The 17,408-nt window shown below is 35.0% G+C and overlaps 1 protein-coding gene across 4 annotated transcripts in view; it reads left to right on the top strand.

Moving 5' to 3' along the window:
* Nucleotides 1-17,408, top strand: part of ARHGEF10 (Rho guanine nucleotide exchange factor 10) — a 224,582-nt gene that overhangs the window by 53,776 nt on the left and 153,398 nt on the right. For all 4 annotated transcript variants that reach the window (XM_027840416.1, XM_027840417.1, XM_027840418.1 and 1 more), the window contains exons 3-4: nucleotides 14,443-14,613; nucleotides 16,545-16,832. In XM_027840416.1, the coding sequence (XP_027696217.1) occupies nucleotides 14,443-14,613; nucleotides 16,545-16,832 (459 nt within the window). The remainder of the gene's footprint in view (nucleotides 1-14,442; nucleotides 14,614-16,544; nucleotides 16,833-17,408) is intronic.

Below are 17,408 nucleotides of genomic sequence, written 5' to 3'. Positions count from 1 at the left end.
TATTTCCAGCTCTTTGCTACCACAAAGTGCTGCTATAAATACTTGGTGCATATGGAGACTTTTGTTTATTAATGACCTTCTTGAGGTATATGCCTAACAAGAATCTCGGGGTCAAAAGGTATAAATATTTTTGTCACTTTGTTTGCATAGTTCCAAATTGCTTTCCAAAATGGTTGTACTGATTCACAGCTTCAACAGTTGACTAGTGTGCCTATTTTCCCACAGCCTCTTCCTTCCTTCCTTCCTTCCTTCTTTCATCTTCCTCTCTTCCACACAAATATAGCTATTCTGGCCTTCTTGCTATTTCTCACATATTACACTATATCTTCATGCCTTTTCACTTGCTGCTCCCCAACCTTCATACATGGAATCTTCTCCCTCTTTATTTCTATCTCTTACCTTCCTTGGCTTCTTTCAAGACTCAGTTCAAACACTCCCTTCAATAGGGGGCCTTTTTTATTTCTATGTTGTTAGTGCCTTCTCTCCAAAATTACATTTCATCTGCTCTGTATGTACCCTTTATATACATAGTTATTTGTATATCGTCCCCTGTGTTGGAATGAGTTCCTTGAGGGCAGAAACAGTGTTGTTGCCTTTTTTTTTTTGTATCCCCCAAACTTAGCACTATTCCTGTCATCTAGTTAGAGCTTAATAACTATTGCTTGATACCTAACTAATAATAATGAATGACTAATTGAAAAGCTGTAGAGAAGTCAAGACAGATGATGTCTGAGAAATGTCCAATGGATTTAGTAGTGTGGCATGTATTGGCCTGCCTAGTCCACCTACAGGTAAAGGCCAAAAAAAAAAAAGGGAGACAACATGCAGATAACAATGAACAAACATACAGGATAATTTGGCAGTATTCTCAGAGGTAAGTAGCATTAAGGTGGATTTGGAAGGGCTTCTTGCAGAAGGTAAGATTTTAACTGAGACCTGAAGGAAGCCATAGAAGGCTGAAGGTAGAGATGAGAATTCCAGGTTTGGGGAAAGCCAGTGCAAATGCCTGGGGTGGGGAGATGAATGTTTTGAGTGAGGGACAGTAAATAGGACACTGTCACTGGATCATAGAGTAGTAATGTGTGAGGAGATTGGAAAGGTATAGAGGGGCCAGGTTGTGAAGGGCTTCAGAGGATTTTTCTATCTGAATGTGGAGGAATGGATATCCAGGGAATAAGTAAGTAGGTCATTTTGGTTATAATGTAGCATTCATGAAGGGCTGTAGTTCACAATAAGTTTGGAAAGGTAAACAGATTATGAATAGTTTTAAAAGCTCCAGTTCTGTGCTTCTATTGCTGTATGTAGTTTTATGCATGCAATAAGGTCTTATACTTTGCTCAGGCTATACTTATTAAATTTCTTTAATTTATTTCCAAAATTAATTGAGGGATGAGTTCTCTTTACTTTGTTTAGTTATGTGCTTGAATTTGGGGGTTAATGGAGCATTCTGAAATTTAAATTTGAATTTTAAAATTTAATGATTTTCCAACTCTGAATGAGAGATAAAGAAATTAAGGCCAGTGTTCTGCTATTCAAGGTAGACTAATTGTGTGTGTGTGTGTGTGTGTGTGTGTGTGTGTGTGTGTGTCTGTGTGAAGGGATACAATTTTAAAGGCATTAAGGTGCTGATTTTTAGGATAGCAGAGAAAAGAAACTCCACAAGTTAGAGGTGATTGTAGACTGCTTTTGGGGAAAAATAAAAAAAGAAAGAAATGAACAAAATCAACGAATCACCACATACCTATATGCCTGTTTTCTAGTTTCTATAAAATCTTTTAAAATCTTTTATGCACATATCAAATGAAGGTATCCACAATGAAAACACAAGGAGGGAATACAACATAGACTTTCACAGATATTTTTAATAGCAGATGACATTTTCATAATTAAAAAGCTAAATGAAAGGGATGGAGAAAATATGAACTTCCTATGTTTGTTGATTTTTTTAAAAGTTGATTTGATTAAACAAAATGCATACTTAAAGGTTCTCCTCAGGGAAGGTATATAAAATACATAAAACTTATACAGTATTCTAAGAGATGTGACAGTGGAGATAAGCTGTTCATTGAAATGCTGTATCGACTCCAAGTTCAGTATAGCATTGGGAATATATGTTTAACTGAGGTTTTTAGCACTGAAGCCAGTGGATCATGCTAGGTGGAGAGTAATATTTGCCTTCCCAAATTTCTGATAGTTGTGACATTTGTGCAGAGCTGTCTAAATTTATCATTTCAAGCTTCGTCAAATACCCTATCACTTGGAAGCAGGTGGTGTCTCCCCCAACTCCCTCTCATTCTCCAATCAATACCTATGACTTCTCATCTTCCCCTCTGGGACTGGTTTTAGGCAATATGCAACAATTCCTCCCTTTTTTCTCTCTTTCCAGTAATCTTTTACTTCTCTTCAGCATTTCCTATAGCAATCTGTGAATTGCTCTTTTTGCCTGTTGCAGGAATCAGTCCAAGTGGCACTGTTGTTCCTTGGATGATGTCTCAGGTTTCCTCAAACAGCCTGGTGGATGTTGCTTTCCAGGTCTGTGAATTGCCTTAGGAAAAACACTGACTACCAGGTCTTTAATGGTCATGACATTGTGGCACGGATTGGAGATTTAGAGTTAGGTCCAAGGCCTAATTGCTAGATTTGAGACCAAGTTTTACAGAACAAATCCTTTTATTAAAAGGATTTGTTCTGCAAAGTTTGAATTCAGTCAAAGGGCTGCCCTTGAGGACCTAGAAGGTCACATGTGGCCTTGAGGCTACAGGTTCCCCACCCCTGGTCTAGCCAGAGGCAATTCTTATTAGAGGGAACGTTGCAACTCAGGTGCTTGAGTAACATCGGGAGAGCAGAACAGCAGTTTATGAGAAAGTATTTTGCTAATGGGCTAACTCTACCATGTGAATAGTATGTCTTAGTAATTTAGTACTAGAAAGTACCTTAGAGGTCACCTAGTCCAGTACTACCATTTTGTAGATGAGAAAACAGCCTCTGGGAAGTGAAGTGATTCATCCAAGGTAACAGGTAGTAAGTGCTAGAGTCAGGATTCAAACTCAGGTTTTCAGAATCCAAATAGAGTACTTACTTTTTTTTAAAAAAATGGTTGCTATACTAAAGTTGATTTATCAACAAATATGAAATTGTTCTTTATGTACAACTTTAGCACCTTAGTTCCAAAGTTGCCCTGCTTGTCTTTGTCTTCATCTGAACTTCCTTCTTTTTCCTTGCTCTTTTTCTAAATATTTCATTTGATGAGATTTTCTTTCCTTTTTTCCTTCTTAGTGTGTTCAACTTTCCACATTCCCTCCAACAACTTTATTTCTTCTTTTTTTGATCATCTCTGCAAATATAATGGCTATGATGAGAACTTCAGAGTTGTTTTAATGTATATTTCTCTTATTTTTAGTGATTTGGAGCTTTTTTCCATATGATTATTTATAACTTATATTTATTCTTTCGAGAACTGCCAGTTTATATCCTTTGACCATTTATCTACTGGGAAATGTCTTTTTGAATCAATTCCTTATGTATTTTGGATATGAGACCTCTCTTAGAAAATTTGTTGCAAATATTTTCCCTCAGTTAACTGTTCTCTTAGTTTTAATTACATTGATTTTGTATAAAACCTTTTCAATTTTATATAATCAAACATCAGTTATCTTCTGTTGTCCTTTATCCATCCATTATTCATTCTCTGTCCATAGTTGTAAACATAGTTTCTTCCTTTATCCTACAATTTATTTATAATTTACCTATATTATCTAGGTCATGTAAACATTTGGAACTTATTGTAGTATATGTTGTGAAACGTTGGTATAAACCAGGAATTAACCTTTTTGTGTCACTGACATTGGTAGTCTCATGAAGCCTATGCCTACCCTTCAGCCTCGTAGGAGTAATGTTTTTAAATAATTGGAGGAAATGTTAAATTTCAGTTAGAGATTAGTGAAAACAAGGATATAATCTTTTCCCCATCCAATGTGATAGGCTGCCAGAAATTTATCCCAAACTCTTTGGGGATCCTTGGACTATAAGTTAAAAACTCCTGGTCTAATTCTAATTTCTGCCAGATTGAGTCATTATCTCACTAGTTATGGTCTTTTGGTTTATTGAATGTTCTTTCCTGTATTTGTTGCCTTCTAGACCTTATGAGCTTGACCTGTTACACGGATTGACTTTTTTGTTTTTTAAACAGTTCCCCTTGGTTTTGATGATTATTGCTTTTTTATTATGTAAGCGTACCTCAGAGACAGCACAGTTTTAGTTACAGACCATTACTATAAAGCAAATATTGCAATAAAGTGAGTCATAATTTTTTTGGTCTCTCAGTGTATATAAAAGCTATATTTACATTATATTGCAGTCTATAAAGTGTGCAATAGTATTAGATCTAGAAAAATATACATATCTTAATTAAAACATACTTTATTGCTAAAAATACTAACCATCATCTGAACCTTCAGCGAATCATACATAATCTTTTTGCTGTTGGAGGATCTCTTAATGTTGATGGCTGCTGACTGATTAGGGTGGTGGTTGCTGAAACTGTGGGTGGCTGTGGCAATTTCTTAAAATAACAATGAAGTTTTTCTCATCGATTGACTCTTTCATTAGAACACTTAAAGTCCATTGTAGGTTTATTAAGTGGCCTAATTCCAATATAGTTGTGTCTCAGAGAATAAGGAAGCCCAAGGATAGGGAAAGAGATTGGAATGACTGGTTGATGCAGCAGTCAGAACTCACACATTTATTGATTAAGTTTGCCATTTTATGCGGGTACAGTTCATGGTGCCCCAAAACAATTACAATAGTGACATCGAAGATCATTGATCACAGATCACTATAATAAATACGGTAATAATGAAAAAAGATTGAAATATTGTAAAAACTACAAAAATTACACAGAGACACAATGTGTATACATGCTGTTGGAAAAAATGGCCTTGATAGACTTGCTGAATGCAGGGTTGCCACAAACCTTCAATTTGTATAAACATAATATTTATGAAGTACAATAAAGCAAAGTATAATTAAATGAGGTATGCCTGTAGCTTGAGATCTGGCACTAGTAACACCCCTCTTTCCCACCTTTAAAATTATTTCTCCTGAGACCCTTGACCTTTTGTTCCTCCAAATAAATTTTATTTTATTTTTTTATCTAGCTCTATGATGTAACTCTCTGGAAGTCTGATTGTATGGAACTGAATAAGTGAATTAATTTAGATAGCATTGCTATTTTTATTATATTGGCATAAGCAGATAATATCTCTCCAATTATTTAGACCTATCTATTTCTATAAAGATTATTTTGTAATTGTATTTATATATTTTCTTTGTGTGCTTTGGTAAATGGACTAGTAAATATTTTACATTTTCTATATTTATTTTGAATTAAATTTCTTTTTCTGTCCCTTCTCAGCATTTACCTTTTGCTTAAAGCAATTCTTGCACTTACAGATTCTGAAGGTATTATTTTTCCAATTGTAAATGGGATGTTATAAATGCACTGACTTGTTTTTTTAGTTGTCATCAGTCCAGCTTCTTCATAAATAGTTTTTCCAGAAGTACTTTCTGTAATATTTACAAAACTCTTCAGCAATACTATTAACAGCAGTGCTTCAAATATAATAACTTAAGAAGTGTGTTGACAAAAGAAAACCCAATACCTCAAATTTGAGTCATCATTCTTGGGAATCCCAATGTGTGCTCTACAGTATTTATTATTACTAGGTTGCTAAGATTTAATAAGGGCATAGACATTCTTACCAGAATATTAAATCTACATTAATTTACATTTATATTTCCACAAAAATACAAAAAGTAAAGTGATAATAAACTAGTTATATTTGATAAATCCCAAAAATAAATCAACTACTCAGTTTAATACTTTTGCTCCTCTAAAAACCTGAAAGTTTCCTCAATTTATTTCAATAAATTGAATACTCATTAATATTTTTCTTATATTTTTATTTCAGAAAATACATTTTGACATATTTTGCAAACTAAGGAACAATAAAGTTACTTAAAATGATATAAATACAAAACTGTACTTTGTATAAAAGACAAATCATATGGAAATACTTCAATAGAGCTACACATTTATCTGAAAGAATTTGAGCCTCTATTTTTTTCTTTTTTTTTTGTTTGATAGATTCAGTCTATAATTAGAGGGAGAAAGATGAAATTAATAGAGAGAAATTAATAGATCTCAAGGTCCGGAAGACCTGGCTTTAAGTCTTACTATGTAAACACTGGCTTTGTGACCCTGGCAAAGTCAGTTAACCTCTCAGTGCCCCAGATAAATGTCTAAGATTAAAAGTTGCAGATCACTTGATTCATCTGCATTAGCATAGGGAGTTTTCCCACTGGAAGTAGTACCTTCTGCTAGTGAAATCATGGGTCTGGACCAAAAAAAACACTTCATAATTATATACAAAACTTTATCTGAAAAAACATGATTGTGTTTAACATATAATCAATCAACAAAAATTTATTAAGTGTCTTCTATGTAATTTCACTTTGGTAGGCACTGGGGATACAGAGATAAAAAAGAGTCAGCCCTTGCCCTCAAGGAGCTCACATTCTTTTGCAGGAAGCAACATGTACATATAAAATGTATATATAAAATAAATAATACAAAGCATTTGTGGATGAGGGTATTAGCAGCTGGGAAGGATCATATAAGATCTCCTGTAGGAAGTAATTCTTGCTCTGGACTTTAAAGGAAATTAGGGATTCTAAGAGGTGGAATAGGAGAGAGAGTGCTTTCCAGGCATGGGAGATGAATGGTTAGGTAGCCATTAATTTTTTTTTTTTAAAGATCAAAGGTTTTCAGTAGATTTCAAATACAACATGAGTTAACAGTCTGATATGGTAACCAAGAAAACTAATCCTATCTTAGACTGTATTAATGCAGGCTTAGTATCTAGGAATGAGGAAATAATAATGATGCCTGCCCTCTGCCCTGCTCAAACTACACATGGAGTATCCTGTTTACTTCTGGGTGCCACATTTTAGTGAGATCATTGACAAAGTAGAGAGCATTCAGAAGAGGAAGACCAAGATGTTCAAAAACTATCCCATATGAAAATTGTTTGAAGGATCTGAGGATGATTTTATGAAGAGAAGATTTAAGAGGTATAAGATAACTGTGTTCAAGTATTTTAAATCCTGCCCTGTGCAATTGGGATAAAATTTGTTTTGCTTAGCTGCAGAGAGTGAAACCAAGAATAATGGATGGAAGTTGCAAAGAGACAAATTTAAACCTGAAAAAAGGAAAAGGAAAAACCAAAAAACTTTCTGGGAATCAAAGCTATCTAAAAGTGCAATGGGCTGCATTTGGAAATATTGGGTTCCCACTCATTGGAGGTCTTGAAGACTAGGCTAGATGGAGGTTTGCTGAGTCTATTATACAAAGAATTATTTTTCAGTTATGGTCTGGACTCAATGGTTCCTGAGTCACCATCTAAATCTGAAATTCTGTGATACTCTATGAGATATGTGTCCTTCTTAGATGATCCTTCATCACTGTGCCTCTTGTATACTTGTAGGGAAGGGGGTAGAATGTGCCAAGAACTGTGTTAAGTACTTTACAAACATCTCATTTCATCCTCACAATGACCCAAGGAAGCTGGTGCTATTATGATCCCCATTTTACATTTGAGGAAGCTGAGGCAGATAGTGCCTTGCCCAGGGTTGCATAGCTATTAAATGTCTGAAAGAACTCAAATCTTCCTGACTCTAAGTGATTTTTCCACTGTGCTGCCTTACTGCATCAAAAAATTGTCTAGCTTTATGTTTCCTTGACAAATGCTGAACCTACATGGTAAGTTGTAATGGGATAAATAATAAGACATTTTCTGTGTTTTGTTGTTATTTGTTGTTTGGATCCATCAACTTTTGTATTCAAATAGCTACCATACCTAAGCACTCTAAAATAAATTTTTCATACAGATAGATGGATGAGTGGATGGATGATAGATCTATCTATCTATCTATCTATCTATCTATCTATCTATCTATCTATCTATCTATCTATCTCACTAACCAATACTATTCCCTTGGTGCCACATCTACCTGGCTTAGCCTTCAAGGAGGAAAAAGGAAAGAGAGTTAGCCTATTTTTGTCCAACCTGTTGCCAGGTCCTACCCAGGATTTTTCCTTGGTTGGTCAAAAATATAATATTTAATACACTATATTAGAACTTAATAAAATTCAAGATTTAAAGAAAAGAATGCACATGGAGTTATAAATTGCATTATCGAGTGGTCTTATTCTGCCAAGGAACTAAATCTTGTTTGGATGAATGTTATCATAAGTAGAAAAATAACACTAAAAGAAATCTTGCTAGACAGGTTTAATAGAAACCAGGATTTTTTTTTTTTTTCTGAAATAAACTCTTACAAAATCATAGAGTTGGAATGGACCTCAGAAACCATTTGGTTTAATCCACACTTCACCAAGAAATCCCTTTACAATGTCTCTGACAAGTGGTCATCCAAAATCCTGTTGAAGGCCTCCAGTAGAGGGGCCCACCATCTTCTTGAAGCATTCCACTTTTGGACAGGTTTATCTTTAGGAAGTTTTTTGTTAAACTAAGCTTGAATATCTCTCTGTCTCTATTTCTATCTTAGTCTGTCTTTGTCTCTGACTCTGTCTCTCTCTATGCATCTTTTACTCTTTAGTCTTTGTTCTATCCCCAACACCAAGGAGAAGACATTCATAGCTCCATCAAAAGTGTTGTAGTGTGCTTATCTTTATGCAGTCCTTCTACTTTTTGTAAATTTTTGTCAATTTTCTGGGTGGTAAGAGTTTCCTTGCTGGTAAGGTAAGAGCTACTTTGATTTACTTTTATTTTATTGAATTGGATCCACTTTTCATATGGTTGTTAATAGTTTTCAGTTCTTTGGAGAACTGCTTGTTCATTTCCTTTGGATAAGCACTTATTCACTGGGGAATGGATCTTGTTCTTGTATCCTTGTGTTCATTCCTTCCGCATTTTGAATATGGACTCTTATCAGAAAATATTGAAATAAACTTATTTTCCCAGTTTTTGTATTTAGGTTGAATTTCAATTTTGAACTCGCCCTGATACGGTATAAAATGTTAATCTAAACACAATTTCCTCAAAGTACTTTTCAGTTTTATCTGTTGTAATTTTTAAAAAAGAGAAATCTTTCTAAGAATTTTATTTTTGTTTATTGAACACTGAATTATTGTATTTATTTCTTATTCTTGTTTATCTAGTCTGTTCCACCAATCTGTTTTTTTCTATCTTTTTAAACTAGTTACAAATAATTTTTGATGATTACTACTTTGTAACATAATCTGAGCTGAAGATATATTTCTTCTTCATTCCTACTTGTTTTTCATTTTCTCGTTGAGATTCTAGGTCAAGAGTTCTTAACTTAGGGTACATGAACTATTAAAAAATATTTTTACAAGTATATCACAATATAATTGGTTTCAAGAGGTCCAGAGGTTGCATCAGATTGCCAAAGGGGTTTGTTACATAAAAAAGTGTTAAGAACGTGATTTCAAACTTTTTATTTCTCCAAAAGATTTTTGTTTTTATTTGTCTAATTCCATAAAGTACTTCTTTAGTAGTTTGATAGTTAGCACTAAATCTGTAAATTAATTTAGGTATCATAATTTAATAATTTATTAGTGCATCTTAACCATGAACAATGAATATTCTTCCAGTTATTTAAATAATTCTATATTGCTTCAAAAAAAAGGTTATGTAACCATGTATGTAAGTATTGAGTATGTTTGGTATACAGACTTCCACATATTCTATACATTTTACAGCTATTTTAGAAGGATTTCCTTATTGCTGTGTAGAATTATTAATTATTTTTGTTGGTCAATTTTGTATTAAGCTGCTCCACCAATGATATCAATCACCTCAGTTAGTTTCTTTGCTACGCTCTTTAGTTTCCTAAGTAAACCATGTCATCTGCAATTATGGATACCTTTATCTTCTCTTATCTAAAGTCTATGCTTTTACTTTCTCTTGTATTAATGCCATTCCTAGTATTTTAGAACTGTTATATAATAGTGGAGAGGGGGAATATTTTTGCTTTATTTTTATATTTATTGGGAGAATTACTTATTTCCCATTGCAAATAATGCTTACTTCTGCTTTTAGATATACTCTTTTTCTATTAAAAATAGCCTTTGGATGCCTATTAGAATAAATGAATGTACTTTTTGTTTTCAAAAATAAAAATTTTTATTAATATTTTTTGTTTTCATATTGCCTAAATTTCTTCCTGTATACTTCCCTTTCCTTCTCCAGCAAGCCATCCCATATAATGAAGAATATTTTGAAGTGACTTACCTAGCACTATACAGCTAATAGTTGTCAGAGAAGAGATTTGAACTTAATTTTCTCCTGATCTAAATAACAAATTCTTCCAATTATAAGACATGGACATTCATAGAACTAAAAGAAATAGCAAATGTGATTACTTAGCCTATGTCAATGTTCTCTTTTTTCCTAAAGAAAGAAACCCATTTATCCTAATTAATAACAAAACAGAAATGAGAGAGTATATGTAGAACACATATCAGACAACACAGAGTGAAAGGGCTCTCCAATTAAGAACGAGAATCCAAGATAGATAAATAACAGAAATATTTACTACCAAAAGCCATTCACAAATACAGAAATAGTCAAAAGATATGAACAGTTCTCAAAACAAGAACTGCAAATTATTAACAGCCATATGAAAGAATGCTGCAAATCACCAATAAGGAGAAAAAATGTAAATCAACACAACCCTGAGATTTCACTTCACACAAACCCAACAAATTGACAATGACAACAAAGGATGGGAATATACAGGTAAAGTTATGAATTGTTGGTGTAGCTGTAATTTAGTACAACTATTCTGGAAAACAATTTGTAATTATGCAAATAAAGTGATTAAAATGTTCACACCCATTGACACAGAGATTCTATGGAAGACATTCAGTTGGCTTAAAGTCACTGAGGGTAACTAGATCCTCTCCTTTAATTTCATCTTCCTGTCTGGCTTTCTCATCCTTCTCTAACACAAATTCAAACATGGAGGGCTAAGATTTCTTTTTTTTTCTATTTCACCACTCATTTCCTCTTTGTTGGTCAGAATCAAGTCCAGAATAGCAAAGTTTTCAACCTTTTTAAGGATTAAATTATTGCTAAGGAAAGCCACCTATTTTGAATTGATCTTTGGGCAAAGAGTATACTCTAGTCTAGGTCACTGATAACCCTTTGTCACTTCTGTATCATGTCTCCTACCTCAGAGATTTATATTAAACTTCCATGACAATTTTCCTCCTGCTTTTTCCTCTTTTCCTCTTCAGTCCTATGCTCTGTACCTTGTTTTCCCCCTCTGGTTCCTAGATTTCTTCATTTAAGTCTATAGTCTATGTGGTATCACTCCTGCCCGCTTACTCCATTTTCCATTCTATTTCTTATAAATAAGGCATATACTCTTCTAGATTATAATAATGACTCCTATTCACATTCATCTCTATGTAGTCAAATGTGCTTTGTTTAATGGTTGAGAGGAAGAGAACACACATTTATTAGGCATCTACCATTTGCCAGGCACCGAGTTAAAGCATTTTACAAATATGATCTCATTCTTTCACTATCAAGATTACTAGTTCATCTTGTTTATAACCTACATGTTGTGCTAAATCAGTATGGAAATATCTGAGGTCATGAGTTTCATTTCTGGCTTCTTGGATTTCCTCTCCTATGAATTACTTTTTTCTTTTTCTTTTCCTTCTTTAATGAACATTTATTAAGTACATATTGTAGAGGGTGTAGGGTCCTTTGTAAGGCCTTGGAATAGGGGAATACAAAGAGGAATAACACTATCTTTACCACTATTCTTCCTGTGTCCTAACTGTTGTTTTCTGTGTGTTCTAGCTTGGTAGATATACACAGTCAGATCTCTTGCCCATTGACCCTGTACTCGTCGGTTTAATGCAGTATTAATCATATTTATAAAATCCTAAGCAAATATATTTTTCCTAGACTTTTATTTCTAGGCAAGAGTTCATTTTACTATATCTTCAACTGTGGTGCAAAGTTATCCTGGCCACTTTAATCTAGTTAGTTCTCTCCTAGATCTCTTTTTTATAGGTTTAACACTCACTGTGGTTGCTATATATTTATTAGCCTTATTTGGTGAACTTGAGGCATGTCTGGTTTACATTTTTCAATCTTATTTTTTTGCTGTTTCCACCTAGTTGAATTGTTATTATGCCTACCTCCCTTTGGATGCTTATCTATATCCAGGAGGGTCTTAATACGGGTGGTAGCATGGTTTGGCCAAAGCCCTTCATACCCTCTCTGGTGGTAGGTGGTAAAATTGGAAGAGTACTATTGATTTAGAATCAGAGGACTTGGATTCACATACCCACTCTATCACTTACTAGCTCTTTGACCTTGGGCTAGTTTCTTCACCTTTCTGAGCCTCAGTTTACCCAACTATAAAATGAAGAGGCTAGACTTGACAGCCTCAAAAGTTCCCTTCCATCTCCATGTCCACCACATCATTTCAAGTCCTCATCACACCTCACCAGGACTATTGCAGTTCCCTCCTAATTAGTCTCTCTGTCTCAAGCCTCCATCCATGGAAATAATAGGGAACATTTGTTACAAAGACATGGAGTTAGGACATGGACTTTCATGTGCGAGAATAGTAAGGTCAGTATGGCTGAATCACAGAATCCGTAGAGGATAGCAACGTATAAGAAAGCTGATAAATTAGGACAGGATCTCGGTTGTGAAAAGATTTAAAATGCAAACAAAAGAATTTATATTCGATTCTTGGGCAGCTAGGTAGTGCCATATAGGGAGCATCAGGTCTGGGGTCAGGAAGCCCTGAGTTCAAATCTGTCCTCAGCCACTTCCTAGCTGTGTGACCCTGAGCAAACCAGTTACCCTTGTTTGCCTCAGTTTCCTCCTCTGTAAAATGAGCTGAAGAAGGAAATGCTAAACCACTCCAGTATCTTTGCCACAAAAAACCCAAATGGAGTCACAAAGAGTCAGACATAACTGAAATGACTGAACAACACTGGAGGTAACAGAGAGCAACTGATGTTTATTGAGTTGGGTGGGGTGTGTGTGACATGGTTAGACCTACACTTTAGGAGAATCATTTTGGCAACTGTGTGGCAGATTAGTTTGAGTGGGGAAAGATGAGGCAGGGAGATCAATAAGAAGGCAATTTTAATATTTCAGATGAGAGATAAGGCCAGGCCTTATATGAGGACAGAAAAGAGGGATTAAATGAGAGGTAGAAAGAACAAGATTTAGCATTTGATTGGGGAATGAGAGTGAGGAATAGAGGAAGACAGAAAGGTTATGGACTTAGGGTGGTGGTGCCCATTGACAGGGAAGTTAAGAAGAGTATAGGTTTAGGAAGATTTTATTTTCTTTAGAGGGAAGAAAAAAATGCTAAAAGTCTGCCACTATCATTTGCAAATGTTTTTTAAACATGTGCATAAATAAAAATCACACTGAGGTTAGCTGTGGAGATTTAATGTTGATTTAATTCTGGTGTTTGATTTTTTTGCCCCTACAAAGTTGTCATTTACGAAAATTGGGGTTGGAGGTTAATGCTTCAATTCAAGGATTAGGCTCTCCAAAAATTTGCATGGATTACCAACAAAGTGTTCTGCCCTTTAATAATACATTCAATGGAGGTCTCCCCCTCCCCCATCAAAAGTCTGCATGAATGGTTTTGTTATTGTCTTTGTAGTAAAGCATGTTAGATCAGCAGATCTTTGCCTCCTGAGGAAAGTGAAGCCCTGGCAAGATTTCTTATTACCATGGCAACATAAACAATAAGACCCAGTGAATATATAAGGGTTTCCTCATAAAGAAGATATAAAGCATGTCATAGCTAGTAGAAGAGCAGTTATGATCATTTGAAATAGTACACTTCACTTGAAGTTAACCCTCCTCTTCCATTCCAATGACACTGCTTTAATGCATTACAACAACTTGGTTTTCTCACAAATTATTTTTAAATTTCCTCAATGAGAAGATGAAAGTATCTGTGGTTGACTTCTTGCTTTCTTTAAGAAAAAAACAAAACTATGGGATTTAGAAGCAGGGCAGAATCTGAAGCAAAACTATATGAATTTCTGTCATTATTCATATCTTAGAAAGTGAATTAAAAAATCCCTTTTGCTAATGATGAACAAAAGAAAGGGAAGACAGTGAGATCTGACAGTAAAGAAGAAATTCTGAAAGATTTTATTTGGAAGATTTTTACCACCACTACCTTAGCAATGCTAGTAGAAATGTCAACCAAGAAACTGATGTACTGCCATTGTGGTAAACTGTTGATGAGTCCTGGGGTAAACTCTTTGTTATCAGGATGTTACAGTTGTTAGACTCTTAACAAATGCTAACCATATCCATATCTGTTCTTGCTCAGTTCTAGAAAATGAGTCAAAAAGGGCTCTTAATAATGAGGAAGAGGAGGAAGGAGAGCAATTCGATTTTGACAGTGGAGATGAAATTCCAGAAGCTGATAGACAAGCACTTCTGCCATCATCTGAGTCTGACTCCAGGGGGGATGCCGAAAATAAAGAGGTTCCAGCCACAGGTGAATACCCAGGTGGCCATCCAGCAATGGCATCATGTTGTTCCAGTAATATTTTATAGAACTGATTTCTATCCCCCCTCTCACAACTCCCCACCCCCTTGATATGTATTCTAGAAGCATGTTTTAAGTGAATTTTTAAGAAAGGCATGCTTGTACTGTGGTTTTTTTTAGTTTTTTAATTCAATTCAATAAACACTAAGTTCATACTATGAGTCAGGCACTGTGCTAAGAGCTAGGAATACTAAAAGAGGCAAAAGACAGTCCCTGCTCTCAAGGAGTTAACAATCTAATGAGGGGACAACATGCAAACAATTATCTATATGTGTATATGTATATATAAGTACATACACACACACACAAACGCACGCACACACACATACATATATATATGTATACATATATATATATGATAAATAGGAAATAATTAAAAGGTGGAAAGCACTGAAATTAAGAGGGGCTAGAGAAGGCTTCCTGTAGAAGGTAGGGCTTTAGTTGGAACTTAAAGGAAGCCAGAGAGGTCAGTTTCATTATAAATTATTTAAATTTTGTATATATTTCTCTTTAGGTACTATTTTCCATTATTTGTAACTAGATTTTGGGGAGTGGAGTGAGAGATATTTTCTTTCAGAGTAAAGTAATTTGTAATTCATCTGCTCGTACTTTAGAATTCAATTAAAGAAGCATTTATTAAGTGCTTACTATATGCCAGGCTTTGTGCTGGTACTGGGGATTCAAGGACAAAACCAAAGCATTTCCTGCCCTTATGGTGCCTGTATTCTACAGATGGATGATAGGATCATGGTCCTGGAGGGAAGGGATCTCAGAGGTCATCTAGTCCAACCCCATTATTTTACAAATGATGTAACTGAGTCCCAGAAAGGTTTGATTCACCCAAGGTCACACAGGTTACAAGTGACAAAGCCAGGACTCTGACCCAGTTCCTTTGACTCTGAATACAGTGTTCTTCCTGTACTATGCTACTTCTCATGTCATGGATAAGTATATATACAACAACATGAGGAGGAAGAAAACAGTAAAGACTATGGGAGCAAGGGATGACAGTCAGGGCAAACTTCTCATAGAAGGTGGTACCTGAGCTGAATTGTGAAAGAAATGGAGAATCCTAGGAGATGAACAGAGAAGTGCATTGTAGTCATGGGGGACCGTCTGTGCAGAGAGAGGCATGGAGGTGAGACAGAACAGCAGGAAGGCCAGCTTGGCTAAAACACATTGTATGAAGGACAATAATGTGTAATAAATCTGGAAATGTAGACTGCAGCCAGATTATGAAGCCTTTTAAGGGCCAGGTGTTTTCCTAGAAACAACAGAAAGCCACTGAAGAAAGGAATTGAATGCAATGATATGTTGAGTCAATGCAAATCTATGCTGGATGTAGCTGCTTATTTTATCTAAGTCCTACAAAGTACTCAACAGGTAAACTGTTTGGATTGAAGCAATAGCCCTCTGTGAATTATACACTTACATGATATATCAGGAATGCTGATGTCATTGCTCAGGTGATCAAGATGATCTATTTACCTGGCCAGAACTTAATTTTGTAAAGTTTCCAGTAGTTATTAGGCTCTTGCAATTCTTTCTGCCCCACAAAAGTTCCATTGATTTTTGTCCTTATTTTTCAAAGATTTACCCCTCTCTAACAGCTAAGATCACTTCCTTTCATGGTTCCCACACCAGCAGTTTAAGAAAATAACCTCTTGGGCTTTTATCATAGGTGTGAAGTCATATATACAAAGAACTAAAAGCCTTTAAGGAGGCCTAACATCTGAAAATAAGAGCTGAACTGGAGGTTTTAAAATTTTTACTGTTTTTTTTTTCTTTTCTTATTCCTAGACAAACACTGAAGAGAAGTATTTGATGGGTATCATTATTCTACGACACATGAGAAAATAAAGCTTCTTTTTCTTTCTTAGGAGACAGTCCTGAAGCTGGAGGAGACAATTTGCAAGCTGCAGAAGCTGGTAAACTAGCTGTACCCATGAAAGTAAATCCATATTCAGTCATCAATATTACACCATTCCAGGAGAAGGAGCAACTGTCACCAGATCCAAGTGCTGAAGAAGAAAGTTCAAGCCCCAGTGTGCCAAGTGTTTATTCTGTTCCTGTGCCTTGTGGTTATGCAGTTCCTTCCAATTTACCACTGATACTTCCAGCCTACTCTAGCCCCATCATCATTCGAACTCTCTCTGTGGATGAAGAAGGTAATTTTTATCTTATATGTATTGAAAGGGAATTGATAGATATGGTTATGTAAATCATAGAATTTTCCATTTAAAAAAATTTGTGAATTTAAGAATCTTCAACAGACAAACATCAATATTCAAAGAGCAAAAAGAAAATCGTAGATGAAATTGCATATTTATATTATTTGTAAATTTTTAGAAATGTTAAATTTTATAAGGAAGGAACAACACTATCCTGTTTGTATTCCCTTCTTTTTTTGTCTCCTGTATTTTTAAAATGTTCTATTGATCTTTTCTTTCTTTAATTTTTTTTGCATGTGTTACTATCCATTAACTTAATCCCTTCCCCTGCCATGTCCAGTGTCCCCTTCCCCATCTACCCCCAAGTAGAAGGCTCCTCTTGCAACAGATAAGTATAATCAGGAAAAACAAAGCAACATATTAGCCACATTGGAAAATGTGAAAAAAGCCACATCTGTGAAAAAGCCACATCTAGTTCATTCTGCACCTCTAGTTCATCACCTCTTTTCCAAGAAATGGAGACATCTTAATCATTAATTTTTTAGAGTCAAGAATGGTAAGTGTTTTGATTGG

This window comes from Vombatus ursinus, unplaced genomic scaffold (genome assembly GCF_900497805.2).
Source record: "Vombatus ursinus unplaced genomic scaffold, bare-nosed wombat genome assembly UNPS02014841.1, whole genome shotgun sequence".
Lineage (NCBI taxonomy): Eukaryota > Metazoa > Chordata > Mammalia > Diprotodontia > Vombatidae > Vombatus > Vombatus ursinus.
The sequence above is the reverse complement of the archived record's forward strand: the minus strand, read 5'-3'. Positions and strand labels throughout refer to the sequence as shown.